The sequence below is a fragment of the Bos grunniens genome, chromosome 17, assembly GCF_055505025.1.
Source record: "Bos grunniens cultivar Pamir isolate PY7600 chromosome 17, Bosgru_T2T1.0, whole genome shotgun sequence".
NCBI lineage: Eukaryota > Metazoa > Chordata > Mammalia > Artiodactyla > Bovidae > Bos > Bos grunniens.
The window spans coordinates 41,040,469-41,058,257 of NC_141181.1; the positions used below are offsets into that span (position 1 = coordinate 41,040,469).

A 17,789-nucleotide genomic window follows, 5' to 3' on the forward strand; every position below is an offset into this window, starting at 1 on the left:
CTATGTCAGAAAAACTTAGAGGTGAGTTTCATAATTCAGAACTTTATGGTATATGGGAAAGACAAACTTATAAACCCTTTAATTATGGAAGGTATGAATGAGTTAAGAGTACTTACAAGTACCTTGTTGGTAAGAGAAAAAGGAAAAATAGATCTCTTTCTTAGCTGTGTCACCTCACACTGGTCAGAATGGCCACCATCAAAATATCTACAAATAATAAATACTGGAGAGGATGTGGAGAGAAAGGAGCCCTCTGACACTTTTGGGAGAAATGCAAATTGGTGTACCCACTATGGAGAACAGTATGCTGCTGCTACTGCTGGTAAGTCGCTTCAGTTGTGTCCGACTCTGTGCAACCCCATACACGGCAGCCCACCAGGCTCCCCTGTCCCTGGGATTCTCCAGGCAAGAACACTGGAGTGGGTTGCCATTTCCTTCCCCAATGCATGAAAGTGAAAAGTGAAAGTGAAGTCGCTCAGTCGTGTCCGACTCTAGAGACCCCATGGACTGCAGCCCACCAGGCTCCTCTGTCCATGGGATTTTCCAGGCAGGAGTACTGGAGTGGGTTGCCATTGCCTTCTCCAGGAGAACAGTATGGAGATACCTTAAAAAAGTGAAAACAGAGCTACCATATGATCCAGCAATTCCACTGCTGAGCATATTTCCAGAAAAGATGAAAACTCTAATTTAAAAATATATACACAGCTCAATGTTTATAGCAGCACTGTTCAAAATAGCCAAGGCACGGAAGCAAACCTAAACATCTATCAACAGAGGAATGGATAAAGAAGATGTGGCACGTGTATACAATGGAATAGTACTCAGCCATTAAAAACAAGAGATAATGCCATTTGCAGCAACATGGATGGACATAGTCAATCCTAAGGGAAATCAGTCCTGAATATTCATTGGAAGGACTGATGCTGAAGCTGAAACTCTGATACTTGGACCACCTGATGTGAAGAACTGACTCATTGGAAAAGACCTTGATGCTGGGAAAGATTGAAGGCAGGAGAAGGCATCAACAGAGGATGAGATGGTTGGATAGCATCACCGACTTGATGGACATGAGTTTGAGCAAGCTCTGAGGGTTGGTGATGGACAGGGAAGCCTGGCATGCTGCAGTCCATGGGGTTGCAAAGAGTCACATGACCGAGCAAATGAACTGAACTAGATGGACATAGAGATTATCAAATTAAGTGAAGTAAGTCAGACACAGAAAAACAAATATATAATATCACTTATATGTGTATCTAAAAATAATGATACAAATGAACTTTACAAAACAAAAACAGACTCAGACATAGAAAACAAACTATGGTTATGGTTATCAAAGGTGGGGAAGGGATAAACTCGATATATACATACTACTATACATAAACTCAGAGAAGGCAATAGCACCCCACTCCAGTACTCTTGCCTGGAAAATCCATGGACAGAGGAGCCTGGTAGGCTGCAGTCCATGGGGTCACTAGAGTCGGACACGACTGAGCGATTTCACTTTCACTTTTCACTTTCATGCATTGGAGAAGGAAATGGCAACCCACTCCAGTGTTCTTGCCTGGAGAATCCCAGGGACGGGAAGCCTGGTGGGCTGCCATCTACGGGGTCACACAGAGTTGGACACGACTAAATCAACGCAGCAGCAGCAGCAGCATACATAAACTAGATAACTAATAAGAACCGATTGTATAGCACAGGCAACTCTAGACAATACTCTGTAATGACCTGCATGGGAAAAGAAGCAAAAAAGAATGAATATATGACTGAGTCACTCTGCTGTACACCTGAAACTAACACGATGTTGTAAATCAACTCTACTCCAATATAATTTTTTTAAAGAAGAAAGAAAGGCATATAAAAAAGAAAAAATAGCCAGTGTCTTGGAAGACTCTATGAGGTTCTCCAGAAAACCATGTGGAGTGCTGTATTTGTGACTTATACCTGTAATAAGTAGTAAGTTGGGGTCAGGCTTGCAGCCTGCTGTCTCCACACATGAAACAATTTTCACCTTTCTCTCCAGTTCATTTCCAGTGATTTGTTTCACTGAATCTTGCTGCAAAATATCCATTTGGAAGTTGGGATTTTTGTTTGGTTTCATGAGATCTTGTCAATATGAATTGTGTTAGAGATTTTATTATTAAAGAAAGAAAGAGTCAGTTTGCAGAATCTGAAGTGGCTACTTCAGAGTGGCCACTAAAATACACTAGATAATTAATAAGAACCTATTGTATAGCACAGGCGACTCTAGTCAATACTCTGTAATGGTCTGTATGGGAAAAGAAGCAAAAAAGAATGAATATATGACTGAAAATAGGTGTAGCCACTACCTGGAGATGATTCAACATATGGAAATTAAGTGTTTGAACCAAAAATAATAATACAATGCCCAGTTATTATTATTGTTATTTTTTTGCTAAAAATACCACTTAAATGGAATGGTTTTAAGCATTTTGTTTTTTTCTCCCCCAAACCTTCATAAAATTAAATGAATACCTGTTTTTTAAAAATAACTTTTCTGTCTTCCTCTAGAGGTAGAAGACAATATTCTTTATTTTGTAAGAACTTAGTACTTTGAAATCCTTTAAATATCAAGGTATAAGTCACAGATTCAAAAGAATTTAGAGTTCAGGTGTGATAAGAATCACCAAGAGCACTTGTAAAAAGTTCAAATTCATACTTTCCAGCCCCAAAGATAGTAATCCATTAGGCCATTGTAGGAAACCCAAGAGTATGCATTTTTTTCAACATGCAGAAAATGGAAGTGATCTGGTTTAAGCAGCTTAATGTTTTGCAGCTCCTCAAAAGACAACATTAAAGAATGGGAATGGACTCAAAGAGTAGCTAAGAAGTCTTTTTAATTACACTATTAATTTAAAACAGTGAATTTTTGGAGCAGGATACATCACACACTTAAATATAATAATTCCAAATGTTAGTCATTTTTGCTTTTGTTGTTATTTTGAATACACACATATGCTTTCTTCCACTAGGGAAAATAATTGAGAATGAATTATAATTGTTTGAGATCAAGAAAAATTGTTCAAAAATGGCTAGAACATGAAAGAAATCAGATTCGAAGGGTACATTATATATGATCCCATTTATATGAAATTTTAGAATAGGCAAAAAGCAATCTAGAATGACAGAAAACAGATCATTCGTGGCCTGGAGCATAAAGTTAGCTCCAAAGAGGCAGAAGGGAACTTTTGGGGTTGCTGGAAATGTTCTGTGTGTAGTGTGTAGTGGTGCTTATATGGGTGTGTATTTGCTAAAGCTCAAATAGCACTGGTCACTTAAAATGGGAGAATTTTATTGGATGCAAATTATACCTCATTAAAGTTAATAAACAGACTGTAAGACATTTGTGTGTATGTGTGTGTGTGTGTATGTGTGTGTATGTGTTTTTAATGAGGCCAAATTTCTGAAACAAGTATGTTCGGTAGCTCACAGGATCTCAAGCAGGACCATGGAACTAGGCTTAGATCCTACTGCACGGAGGCCATGAAAGTGAGTTTCTGGCATCCACCTTTAGGAGGTGGGATTACCAAGCTGGAAATTTTCCCAACTGTCTTGATTTTTGCTGCTTTTATTTGTGTGTACCTGTGTGTATGCATTCTTGTTTTAAAGTTTTAACCAACACCAAAAAGGATAAAGATGAAAGTAACATTCCTCCACACTCTCTTTGCCTAGTTTTAATTACTTCAACATTTAGACATATGCTTCTGAACTATTTTGCTGTTGATTCTTTAACACATATTAACGAACACATAGATAATTCATTGCCATAAAAAGTAGAGTATTACAGGTAATGCTCAAGGTTACCTTGACCCAGTGTTGCCATTTTAATCTCATTTATCCTCATTAAAAGCAAACCTTATGAGTTTGGTGTACATGTTATTCTAACATGTTGCATACATATGAATTTATAGAAAATATACATATTACTTTGATTTTTACAGTTTTTTAAAAATGGTATCACAATACCGTGTACATGGTTCTACAACTCATCTTTTTACTGAGTGTGTTTTTCAGAAGCTCTCCCAATATTGATACACACACGGCTAAGAGGTAGCAACTCTATCAGTACAAATAAATGGGTATAACAGGACTAAAAGAAGATTTGGTAGTTCAGAGGAAATGCTATATTATTCATTCTTTAACATCTGTTAGGGAATTTTAGTAATCAGGCATTTTTGTTGTGATAGTAGAAAAGTCTTACTCAGGATGCCAGTCTCACTGGGAATAAGTGCTGCCTCTCTGCACAAAGAGACAGAAAGCAAAGACAAAGTTAATGCAAACACAAGAATCTGACCATACTAAGCCCCAGACTTCAAAAGACATGGGCGTTAACTTCCTAAGGCAAGCAAAGAAAGTGGAGATCTACAATTGCCCATTTAGACTAGTCTCTACCTAAAAAGGTGCTGGCTTGGTAAGCATTTTGAAAAAGCTTCTTTTCTCTAACTTTTGCTAACACTACTCTCACTAACGCTATAGGCACTGCCTGATAGCAGAGACTATACAGTGGTAATGGGATTTTTTTTTCTTTCATTTTTCCTCTGCAACTGCTTTACTTCACATTTAAAATTTTGCATACAAATTTGCAACCTCAACTAAAAAGTAATTCAATGCCATTAATATAAAAAAATTAAATATATTTAAATTAGAAAAATAGTTTTGCTTCATATCAATTTATTCAAAGCTATCAGTATAGTTAGTGACATTTCAGGTTAAAATTAAATGAGATTTTGGAAGATGTTAATCAAATATTTATTTATATTTGCAATTCAACAATTAAGCAGTGTCATTTTTAAATTGTACTCATAGACAGGTATAAGTAGTTGTTTGGGTTGTGGGGGAGTGGTAAGGGAAGCGGTTCTTACAATGTATTCTCTGATCTACAGACACAGGCTTTTTCCCTCAAACAAGATGTAATAATAGCTGAGAATTATACAATGTTTTCCAAGTGCCAGACAATCATGAAAATATAGATTTTCACTAATTTGGACTTCCTGGTAACCATGTGAGATGGATACTAGCAAGAGCCCCAGTTTACAGATGAGGAATCTGACTAGAACATTTATCCAAAGTCACACAATTAAGATGAAGTAGAGGTGAGATTTAAACCCACACAGATCGGCTAGGGAGTCACATACATTTTGCCCCTCCAAGTAGCAAAGTAATGTGATATCATCAAGTGGGAGTGGGTGAAACTTTTACTGCACTATTCCAGTTTTTTTTTTATACTATTATTTTAAGAGTTTGGGAACCATTGTAATAAACACTGTAATAGCTGTTCCATTTCAGTTTTCTTAAAGACAATTATCATGTTCTGTGATTTTCTTTGACCTAGTGTAAACTACCATTTAAAAATTAAAGAAAACCACTGGTTAGAAGAGAGGTTTTAGAAAAAATATATTTCAGAAAAAAATTAAATTGTACATCTAATGGAGTGTATTGGTTCCTTAAAATTCTCACTGTGATAAGCTACAACCCTGCTTCAGCAATTCTAGAATTTCTCCACAAGTTAGAGTACATACATATATGGGTGTATATTCATGGGTATGTAATAAGCTAGAATCTTGCTTCAGCAATTCTAGATTTTACCCCCAATTTATAGTAGAACATTCATATATGCATGTGTATTTACGGGTGTATACTTGTAAACATATGTATATGTGTTACACATATATTCTCAACAGTGGGAAGTTTTTGCTCTCTAAGGATGGATTTTATCTGGAGATATCAAAGGCATTTTGAGCTAACTGGGTGGGTGATTGAGAATCGGGCAACATTAATTTGAAGTAAAAATAAGTCTGGGCTGAAAATAATGAAATGGCTTTTTTAACATTCACTTGCCAACTCTGACATTTATTTTTTCTCACAAAGGCTCCAGATATCTTTGGATCCTAATTCCGTCATAATATAAGTCTTCTTCCTGCTCCATCCCCCACATTTTTATGCCTGTCTTCATGAATGAGGCTCATATTTTGGAAATGTGGACACATACAAAATTCTTTACATACGAATGCCACACTGTTTGCTAGGTTATATACCAGTAAACACATATTGTGGTCAAAGCAGCATCTTCAGATACAATGAGGTCAAGTCCTACTTTCATAAACAGTTCATTAGAAGAACTTCTCATTTTTACCCTTGACTGAAAGCTGGTTTTCCTTCAGTGTCACATTTGTGGGAAAGAAAATCATTTACCCTAATCCAGGACGGATGAAGATCCACTTGCTGTGTGAGCATGAACTCTATTTTCAGCACAATCTCTTGCGTCCAGGAGAGAAGTGTTCTCAAGTACCGCTGCCATCTGCTGGCCTTGTGGTTGTCAAATTTTAGAAAAAGCTGTGCATAAGGCTCCAGTCAAGATGATGCAAAATGCAAGCATCATCAGCAGGTAGTTTTTTCGACCCTGAGTAATAAAAAGAATAACTGTCATTAAGAAGACCTGAATCAAATATATAAAAAGCACAAACTCAAGATTTCTGTGGACCTTACTAACCATCTGGTCTACCTCCTGTATGCTTTTCCATTATCCCTCTGTATGAATCTTCCAGGTTCTCAGGTCCTCTGTCATTACCCATTCAATAAATACATGTGCACTCCTACTATCCATCCACATGTTCTGGGATTAAAATGGTAAGCAAAATGTGCCCTTATTCAGTGACTCGTGTAATGTGGGAGATGGGAATGAGTAACATGCAAACAGCAGTGGCTGTTGTAAGTGCATCACAACAAAATCTTAAGGAGGCAGATCTAGAGTTGAGTTGAGCTCCTAAGTATCAGTGAATTGGGGGAAGAGGAGGGCAGCAAAATCTCAAATACAGATTTTGAGTAGAAGGAATGTGTGTGCAAAGCTCTGTTGTAAGAGAAACATGGTACTTTCCAGGGACTGAAAGAAGGTCTGAGAGGGTGCAGCAGTGAATTAAGTGTGGCTTGATGAGGCTGGAGGCTATCCATATGCCTGAGCAGGAGGTATCTTAGAGGCCATGTTATACTTTGGATTTACTTTTCAAGCAATGGGAAGACATGAGAGGAACAGGCAGAGCCAAGTGTATTGAAAAGACAGGCTTGCATTTTGTAAAGCCCACACTTTTGCAGATGATGAACAGATTGGAGGGGGCCAGAGTGGATGCAAGGGGACTAGTGAGGAGGTGACCGCAGTCCTCCTGGGAAGAGAGGATGAAGTGCAGATGGAGAGACAGAGACCAAGCTAAAGGGCAAGGGAGAAATAGAAACAAAGATGACTCCCCCAGCTACATGTGGGTGCACTGGTCTTAAAGATGGAACCATGGAGGATGCCAGCCAATCTTTATATGAATAAACATATACCACTCTGTGTTCAGTAGAATACTGTATTTCTCACAAGTTCCATCTCTAAGAGTTCAGATAGATCGATTCTAATTTCTCTCCCACAAGATAAACTCTCAGACACAGGAAAATAAATGTGCTATATCCCTGAAGCATTTTTTTCCTTGGTCAATATTTTAGCTCCTCTGACCATCTTTCATAGGGAACAATTTGAAGCTCCCACATAGTCCTGGCTGTTCTCCTCTGAATGATTGCCAGGCTAAACAGTCTATATGATTGGGTTTAAATGTAGACCCAATACTCTGAGGCAAGTGGAACAAGATCTCAATTACACTGAGATCTCCTGGTAGTCAAATCATATGATACTATTATCAGCTTTTAGTAAAACTAATGACAATTAATATATAACCAAAATGTCAAAAATGTATATCCCCATTTTTCATGTGAATAAAGAATTGGGTTAGAGTAGGTGATTCTGCATCTATCTGATGACCAGAGTGGTCTTTTTAAGTTGGATTTGGCTGGCTTAACTGATTCACTGCCAGCACAAACTCTGCAAAAGTCACTCTGGTATAAGTTCCACAAGTGAAAGACAGCATAAAACCTTGCCAAGCGCAGGGCAGCTAATTTACTCACACTCACATACAACACACAGAGACACATAAACACACACACACTCCTGAAGGCTTTAAGGTTTCCTGACAACTTTTTCTTAAAGGCTGCAGCCTTTGCCTAGATACCAGTATTGGTGCAGAGCAGGCACTCAATAAATATTTGTTCAAAGAGTCAATACACTCAATTTCCAAATGTGCTGTGTGAATTAAACAACTGATGAGATCATTGACATAAAGAAAAACAATATATGGGGTCTCAATTATCAGCACTTTACAACCAGATTATGTGAATATGTTGTAAGCTCTATGTTTTATTGTCTTTGGAGACAGTAGAACAATGTTCTCAGGGACTAAAATTTTTTTCCCTTTTAAGGTTAAGAATCTGAGCAAACTTCCTAGTCTCCTAGAGAAAAAGACCAATTATATTTGGGCAAAAGCAATAGTTTTACTTTGTCAAAGGTGAATGCTAACTCTTAGAAAGAGCACGCTAACAATCTCCCCAAAGCAAAAAGTGTTTAATGTGGATTTCTGAGACAGCTAGTAAAATGACAAATCATCTCATTCTTTATCTGGAAGTCACTATTGACTTGTAAATTGTGGTAACAATTCCCTGCATTGGGATTACTGTGGACATTCTGACTAAAGTGTGTTGCTAAAAATATACTGGCGGTCTAGCTTAAAATAGCTAAATATGAGATTCTAAAACAAATTTTCCAAAGAGGAACAGATATTACATATAAAAGAATGTCACAAGGGCAAAGCGTCCAACCAAAGCACTAATGGCATTGAAATGAAATAAAATCTTTAAACTCTTCCACACAGTGTTCAGATCTCCGATTAAGTCCTCACTGCTGTAGGTTGTGGACTTTTAAATATGTGTCTTCCAGGACTGCTTCAAGACATAGCTGACAGGACCTACAAGTCACAAACGTGAAACGTTTTGCTGATAAGGACCTACTCTACAGCATGGGGAACTCCACTCAATACGCAATGACCCATATGGGAAAAGAATCTAAAACAGGGCCAATATATGTAGATGTATAACTGATTTAATTTGCTGCACAGCAGAAACTAATAGAACGTCATAAATCAACTATACCTTAATAAAAACTTTTTAAAAAATTGCTTTTTTTTTCCCCTCTAGGGTTTTGTTTTTAAGAAAAATAATTTAAAAAATTCAAATAGGATGTTGGTTTCAGTTTCTAGTTAAACTCTTAAACTCATTGGCATATAAAGTGTTTAAAACTGTCGTTTAGGTCATCTGGCAAGAGGCTGTTAGGCATTTGCTTTGAATGATAAGTACACTGGACACTCCTTAAGTTCTGCTTGTAGACAGATTTGTAAGGTGTTTTAACTAGAGTTAAAAGGTCAACAAAACTCATTGAGCTTTCAGCTGTAGCCCTCCAGGCTCCTCTGTCCATGGGATTTCCCAGGCAAAAATACTGGAATGGGTTGCCACTTCCTTCTCCAGGGGATCTTCCCAACACAGAGATTGAACCCATGTCTCCTGCTTGGCAGGCAGATTCTTTAGGACTGAGCTATCAGGGAAGCCCAAAAGATCAACAAAATTTGCTGTGCTTTCAGCTTTGCCTTCCCTCTCTTTATTTGGATACATACTTGGCCAAACTTAAGCACTCGCTTGCACATCTATAGATGGAACACCCTGGGATTTTATTGGAATTACACTGATGGTGAATGGAGATGCTGTCCAATAACAACAGGGAGCCGTTCTATCAGGGATATAGTGAGTTGCTCATTTGTTATGACAATCTTTGATGTTCTGTAGTAAGCTTCTGGAGTATAGGAAATTATTTCTTAAATTCAGCACATTTCTTGCAATTTTCTTGCATTTTTATCATTTTTGTTGGTATGAATAGCATTTATTTTTTTCTTTTTAATTGGTTCTTGATGGCATATTGGAAAGTTACTAATTTAACATTTATATTTCAGTGCCTTACAAAGTGATCTTATTGGTTCTCCAGATTTTCAGCTGATTTTTTTTAAATTTAAAGAAGAGAATATTATACGCAAACAATATTTTTCCTTATTTTTCTCTTATGTCTTAATTTTATCTTAGCCCATTGGCTATGATCTCCAGAAAATACTGAGTAACAGCAATGATGGAAAGATCTTTGACATATAGAGAACTCATATTTTTTCAGTTCTATTGAGATATAATTGATAGAGAATGCTTATGTTTCACTTTAGTTATGTATTTACATAGTTTTTGATAGACATCTTATATCAGCTAAACTTCCTCTTATATCCTATTCCTCCTATTGTTAAAGGTTGTTCTCTCAATTAAAAACTGTTTTTTAATTTTAGTAAATACTTATTGAATATGTACTATTACACAGTTTCTTTTCTATCTAAAAAGAGTACAATAAATTACATTATACATAATATGATCCATTACTGCATTCCTGAATTAAACCCTACTTGGTCATGTTTTATCATTTTTAAAAGCCCCTCCTCTAATTGGTCTGAGCTTTTTTTCCAGGTATCTTAAAAAGTCATTTTGTCTTTTATGTGTCTCTTTAAAAGACTCTCAAGAATTAACAGTAGGCCCAATGGTTAGGTATTCTCTTGCTCAAGTAAGTGCCTCTATCTAGGGAAGAAGATTTTAATTCAGTACTATTATACTGTAAAATAATTTTTACATGCTTCATAATAAATCTATTCTTAGTTTATGTTTATTTATACATACAGTTGTAAATAGGCTTGTGATTTTCTAAGGTTTCAGCATGTTATGCTGAATAATATCCAGTTCTTAAATAGGATTCATTATCCTTCATGAAGCAGATGAAATATTTGTGAAGAGATTTAGAGTGTGCTTTGGCATAAAATTATTTTTTTTTGTGGAAAGCAATCCTAACTAAAATAAGTAAAAAACATATTCAAAAGAATAACATCTATAAATGTTTTAAGTTGTCTTGTAAATTTAAAAACACAGCAATCAAGATTGTGATCCAAATATCTTCTAAACAAATTTATTACTTCTTTAACCTGAAAATCTTACTTGTATTAACATCTTACGACTTTCTAAGTCAACACATTTCATTTGAAATGAATGAAATGACGTTTTAAACCTAAAACTGAGTAATCATTTTAAGAATTTTCCAAGGACATGTTCACTTTATGGCTCCCAGAGGTTAGCAACATCAGATCTTCTTAAAGAGAGGAATTATTTGCTTCTTGATAAGGCAAAAAATATTATATCCATAATGCCTTGACAGTGTCTCTAATTTATATTGTTTTCAGTAAAAACTACTACAAAATACCATTCACACAGCTTCAACTGAAGGCTTTTGCCACAAATAAAGGTAAAGGGGAAAAAAATCTTAAAAACAATGTTTAATGAAAACACACACACACACACATCCTAGAACTACTTTTAAGTCACCATCATTTATACTTGAGAGGGTGTTCTCCTATAAAGATGCTGGTTGGATGTGGAGGACTTTGGAAAGCATGAGATTCAACAACAACAAAAAATCTATTCTCAAATTCCATCTGCCTCAAGGATGTTTTAATTTGGGGGGTAAAAATTTTCATCTTGTTTATCTAACATTTTTCACTAGATAAAATTTCTATCTATCTGATTTTATTGGATGATTTAACCAAAATCTCTTAAGGGAAAATAAAGTCAACTAAAGCATTTTTCCTCTAAGGTTGGGGTGGAGAAAAACATACCCATAATAATTATCATATGGTTAGTATTTTCTTTTCTAATTAGAGATGATAACACTTTGAATATCTGACCTGTCAAATTCATTCACGTGTTTTCTGCCCTGGGCTTTGGTGTTGCAGTTTTCAGAAATAACACATACTATTAAATATGTTTCTTGACTGGATCTGCACCTTTTGTGTACATACCTGTATTTCCTTAAACATGAAGACACCCCACATTGTAGCTATAAATCCTGGACCCTTAAATTAAAAAAAAAATTTATTAAATTGGCTATTTTTCTGTGACTGTACTCTATACAAATACAGTAAGTTGGAGAACTGACCTGACACTTATCAAATAAATTTTGATTTTAAATCAATATAATAACATTGTCAGGAAAAACTATTCATAATCTCAATTCAAACTCAACATTAAATTAAACTAAGCAGCATTAGGAGAAAAACGAAGACTTTTCCCCTTTTTTTCTTTATGGTTTTCATTTTTAGTTTTTTGATGGTGATAGAATATTGTGTGCCATAGAATGTTTTTCTTCAATGTGATTTATAACAAAATATTTTCATAAGCAAATAGATAATCTTTTTCACTAGTTCCTCAAGATACTAGAAATGGGCTTAATAGGAACAAGTGTATGAATAAACATAACTTCCTTTAGCATGAGATAATTTCAAAACTGAAGAAATTCTAATATGTTATTCTGGACTTGAAATATAGCATGTACTTTAAAGTTTTCCTTAACTGGAGAAGGAAATGGCAATCCACTCCAGTATTCTTGCCTGGAGAATTCCATGGACACAGGAGCCTGGGCAGGTAGTCCATGGGTTTGCAAAAGAGTAGGACACGACTCAGCAATTAACACTTCAACTGATATTACTGGACAGTAATCAGCTATATCTCACATTTCACTCTAATGAATGCTAAAGATAGTATTATGGCAAGATGGAAAAATCATGATGGAAAAATAAACAGTGGGTTAGTGAGCAGGAAAAAAAGACAGGAATGAAATAATATAGGACAAAAGAGAAGAAACGAGATGGAAAAAAGATTTGCAATTTGAAAATTTTAAGCTCTTAAAGCATTTATTATTATTATTATTGTTGTTGTTTTTTGCTGAGAAAGGAAAACATTGTAACTTAGATCAATTGCTGTCTTTGTGAAAGAGATGTATCAGCATTCTGATGATTCCTTTTCAAGTCCTGCACAAACTCTGGAAGGGTTCCAAATAAACAATCCCAGCCTGTTTCCCCGTTTCCCAGTTGTACATGACTGGATCAGCAGAGCTGGACTCCACTCCTGACGGGTAAGCCAAGCAATGGGAACACATTACTTTCTGTTTATCAGGTTCCAGGAAAGTCAAGATCCAAAGAGCCAGAGAAATAGGTCAAAGGAACTGTCTTCCACCAATGATGTATGGTCTTAAGCCTCAAAAATCCAAACCAAACAAGAAACACCTGGGCCCTTTAGCAATTCCACACTGACTTTGGGCAGGATGGGAGGAAACAATAGCACAGGGCACAAAATATTAATGTTATCATGCCAATCGCACTTTATCCTCTTCAATCTGGAAACTTGTTTCCCTTTCAGAGTACGTGGGCGAAGACTATACCAAGAGGTACCGTTGACCTCTGCAGGTTTTTGGCTGATGATTTTTTAAATATGAGTTTGGACGTGGCTTAAGGGTTATTGCAAGGAGCAATGTAGTGCGTTGCTAGAAGTAATCCAAGCAGAAGTCAATGTGCCTGGCTCAGTTCAGGCAAAGGAGATCCGAGTAAGGCTGTTGTTCAGTCCCTAAGTCACATCCGAATCTTTGCGAGTAGGGAGGGCATCTTAAACAAGAGAGACAACTGTTTTGGCATTGGGATCATGCATTTTTCTGTTGTAAATTAACACAAATTACTGAAACTCCAGTACTTTGGCCACCTCATACCAAGAGTTGACTCATTGGAAAAGACTGATGCTGGGAGGGATTGGGGGCAAGAGGAGAAGGGGACGACAGAGGATGAGATGGCAGGATGGCATCACGGACTCGATGGACGTGAGTCTGAGTGAACTCCGGGAGTTGGTGATGGACAGGGAGGCCTGGCGTGCTGCGATTCATGAGGTCGCAAAGAGTCGGACACTACTGAGAGACTGAACTGAACTGACACATTTATAAATTGACCTTTGAAAAGAAGGTGAGCTGGAGCCATCTGGAGAGGCTGACCCTTCTGGAGAAGCTGAGTTGGCTGTTAAGCTCCTTGAGGAAGACTGGAAAGAGAGCCCTTTGTCCTGCTACATGGGCTTTTCTTCTTTCTTCACCTTTTTGCTTTTTAATTGAATATTTGCCAAGGAAAAGCAAATAATGCTTTCAAGGAACTCCCGGTTTAGTCACCAATGGATTCTAACAGTGGAAATACATGTCCTTGGGAGGAAAAGTATGCTGCTGGGATGTGAAAAATGTACTCTTGATGAAACAAGATTAGCCAGATCCATACTTCTTAAAGCTGGGTGGTGGGTATGGTTGAAATTTTCCATCAAAAAGTTAAACTTAAAGCAAATCTAGCTCTATGATGAAAATAAAGAAGAAAGTAAGATCCTGGAGGTTATGGCTGACCTTTTCCTTCATGCGGATAAGGCCATCTTTGAACTGAATGACAATGAAATCAAGCAAGAGTCCAGTAGCAGTAAAGATCTAGGCCCTCACCTCCCAGAGATACCTGTCCCTTCCAGGAGACAATCCTCAGGCACCAGAGGAAGCCACACCAGGGGGGTGAGTTGCCTGCTTCCATCACAGTGGTCAAGAGTCATCCTTCTGACAGGTCAGTCTCCAGATGCCACAGAGACCACTCCCACCGGCCCTCCACCCACGCCCACCTGCCTCAGCAATGTATTTGCATTGCATTTGGCTGTCATGTCTTGCCCTAAGTCTTCACTGTAATTTAACACAAGAAAGAATAGTAGGAAAATCATATCTATCTACTATAAAATTTTTGTGAAGAATATTATTATTATTGTTCCATGTCTCCTATATAGGACCCACAGGATAAATTCTATTAAGAATTCAGTATTTTAAAAGAACCAAAAAAAAATTAGTGTTAGAAAATAGTCTTTTCTGAGGAAATAATGTTACCAGTCGAAAAGAATTAACTATCTCACTGTCTCACCCACTTCTGCAAGCACAAAGCAAAACAATGTGTAAAAAAAAAAAATGCTTAATCACATGACTGTTTACCCTCTGTGTGACTTGTGTGACTTAATTGTATCTGTGTGTTTTACAGAAAGTTGCCTCAAACTCATTTTGAAGAATCCACATTTGTTCAAGAAGATAGCTTGATTGAATGACAAAATCACTGTCATATGACCAAGTTTAAGTTTGACGTGATTAATGACTTACCTATTTCAATACATGTCATTCTTCCTTATATTGTGGGATACGACTGTCATGCAACATTTGCATCCCTAGTCGAGGTGCATACCACATTGTATACTTTGCTCTACAAATTTAGTTTAAATTTGTTTAATTTCATTTAGTTTTAAGTATTTCACTGATAAGTTTTACATCCCATTGCCCATTACTATTTTTCCTGTTATATTGCTCAATTCTTGCACTACATATCTTTGAAAAAATGAAAAACAAACACTTTTTGGGGAAAAATTCAGGTTTTTACCACTCCAATGATGAGGACTTAAACTATTCCTTATAATCTGCTCAATTTTGATAACATTTTCCCTCAGTACAGATTAAGAATGTCAAAATGTGAGTCCTTTAAGTTAAAAAAACCCCAAACCTTTATCATGTGAATTTAATTGTACACTAAAGCTATTTTATGAACACAGTAGAACTGTCAAAAATATGCTATTTGAAACCCAGATTCCTATTAAAATTGAAGGATATTTCAAACTTTTATGTAGTTGTATTTTAGACTAGACAATGTATTTTAAAAATTCAGTTTTGTATGCTTGCACAGGTGTGTGGCTAAAATGTTTCAGGCAAATTTTATTTGTGATTATGATTTAGGAAGCAGGGGAGGCAGGTAATCAACTGAACAATCTAAGATACCAAGAGTAGAAATAAGAGCAATTAATTCGTGTGTAGGCATGTCAGTCCTGGCACCATAAGGAACCTAAAACACTTTAAACTGGATTTTATACTGAAGGCAGAAAGCAGTCCTGTGTACAGTAAACTCTATACTAAGAAGCTTTGAGATGTCCATGTGGCTGTGTCCCTTCAGATGATGCTCTTAGCTACTGTCTCAACTTTCTCATCTGCAAATCGGGGACAATCCTATCAATACTAGTCCTATTTACATCAAAAGAAACATTTTTGTTTTTCTGTTACCTGACTATGTGCTACCTGTCTGGCACTCAAAAATATCAGATGAAGCAAATTACATTATGAATGCATGAGAAATGGCACCATCAAGAGACAGTACTTTGCTTCAGCACTTTCTGAAAACCTTCTTTAAAACACTGACACACACTATGAAGAGGGGCTAAAGTACTCTCTGTCTCACAAGGATGCCATGAGATTCAAGTGTAACAATATATACAAAAGCATTTTTATATCTATAAACTATTACATAGAGATAAATATTGTTATCAGTCAGATTCCCAGGTGACTCAGTGGTAAAGAATCTGCCTGCCAATGCATGAGACACAAGAGAAGTGGGTTTGGTCCCTGGGTCAAGAAGATCCCTTGGAGGAGGAAATGCAAACCACTCCAGTATTCTTGCTGGGAAAATCCCATGGACAGAGGAGCCTGGTGGGCTACAGTCCATGGGGTCGTGGAGTCTGATACAACTGAGTCACTGAGCACACACATTGCTATTAATAGCAAATTACAATGTATCCCAAAAGAAATTAGGCAAAATGACCAAACAAAAACTGCAAAGGCATCAAAGATGAACAGACTTGTTAAAATGAAGTTAGCAACATTCCCTTAGCAATCAAGGACAAGAGACTAAAGGGGTCAGTTTATCCACATGCATCTGTTATGTTGACTGTACTCCTGAAAAATCAAACTCCATGACAGACTTCAGTGATTCACTAAGAAAGCTTCAGAAAAGTGTGATTTACATTTGGAAAACAAAAATTTGGAAATGCAATACAGCTACTTACGGCAGTGATGATTGGAAAACTGACCACAGCACTGAGAGAGCGGTTCGCTATGAACCAACAGCAGGTGGCGATCGCCCAGAGGACTCCGGACAGGAACCCTGAAACACAGATGCTTTCGCCAACCACATACCTCTCCCGAATGTCCACACTCCCGGCGGAACGACTACTAAAGTGAACACATCACACACTCCTATTAACACCGACAGCCAACATGGGTTTTTGAGTCATGTTTATGACCATTTGGAAAACAAATCATTTCTCTTTTTATGACTGCACTAGGTGTAAGGATCACCTTTTACCTTATTGACATTAAATCAAGTACCCAAAGTAATAGGTGCAGTAAAGATTGGATAATGGAGTGGGACCCAGGGAAGGTACTGGGTCTGAATATTTTCTGAAAACACCATTTACTCTAAGCCATGTACGTCAAACTATGTGAAATTCAGAATGATGCTTAAATAAGGGGGGGGGGTGTGACTTGGAATCTGAATAAAAATACCAGCTTAAAATGTTCAGGGTACTTTAGCTAGACATTCAGTAAATATTCTACCATTCTTCCAAAACTGTATAGTGGGGTAGTGGCACTCTTTGGCTTAAATGAATCAAGCACTCAAAAGTGAATCTCTGATACATGCTTTGTTTTGTTCTTTAAAAAATTTTTACTTGTGGACCTACATTCCATATTGAATTATAGTAAATTCTTAAGTGAGAAATTATATTTATATACAATGTATTTTTATAATTAACTTAAAGTATATTAATTTTAATCTTTAATGCATAATACATATTTAAATTGAATTATATATAATTTTTATAATTTATGTATTTATAATTCTTATTATATATAATTTCTCATTGTATATGTGTTGAGTATATATATATATATATATGGGCTTATATGGGCTTCTCTGGTGGCTCAGATGGTAAAGAATCTGCCTGCAATGCAAGAGACATGGGTTTGATATATATACAATTATATATAACTTTCTTTTTATAATTTATATATTATTTATAATTCTTATTATATATAATTTCTCATTATATATGTGTGTATATACATACATATATGA

The 17,789-nt window shown here is 36.5% G+C and overlaps 1 protein-coding gene across 13 annotated transcripts in view; it reads right to left on the reverse strand.

The window, feature by feature from the left end:
• Positions 1–2,841: 2,841 nt before the first annotated feature.
• Positions 2,842–17,789, reverse strand: part of TMEM144 (transmembrane protein 144) — a 53,765-nt gene continuing 38,817 nt past the window's right edge. For 5 of the 13 annotated variants that reach the window (XM_086345937.1, XM_086345936.1, XM_086345943.1 and 2 more), the window contains 3 exons: positions 16,720–16,817; positions 11,811–11,864; positions 5,841–6,421 (listed from right to left, as the gene is read on the reverse strand). In XM_086345937.1, coding sequence (XP_086202063.1) covers positions 6,338–6,421; positions 11,811–11,864; positions 16,720–16,817 — 236 coding nt within the window. In that variant the 3' untranslated portion in view covers positions 5,841–6,337. Of the gene's footprint in view, positions 4,261–5,840; positions 6,422–11,810; positions 11,865–16,719; positions 16,818–17,789 lie in introns of those variants that run through there. The other 8 variants (XR_015143955.1, XR_015143954.1, XR_015143957.1 and 5 more) reach the window with 4 other exon arrangements.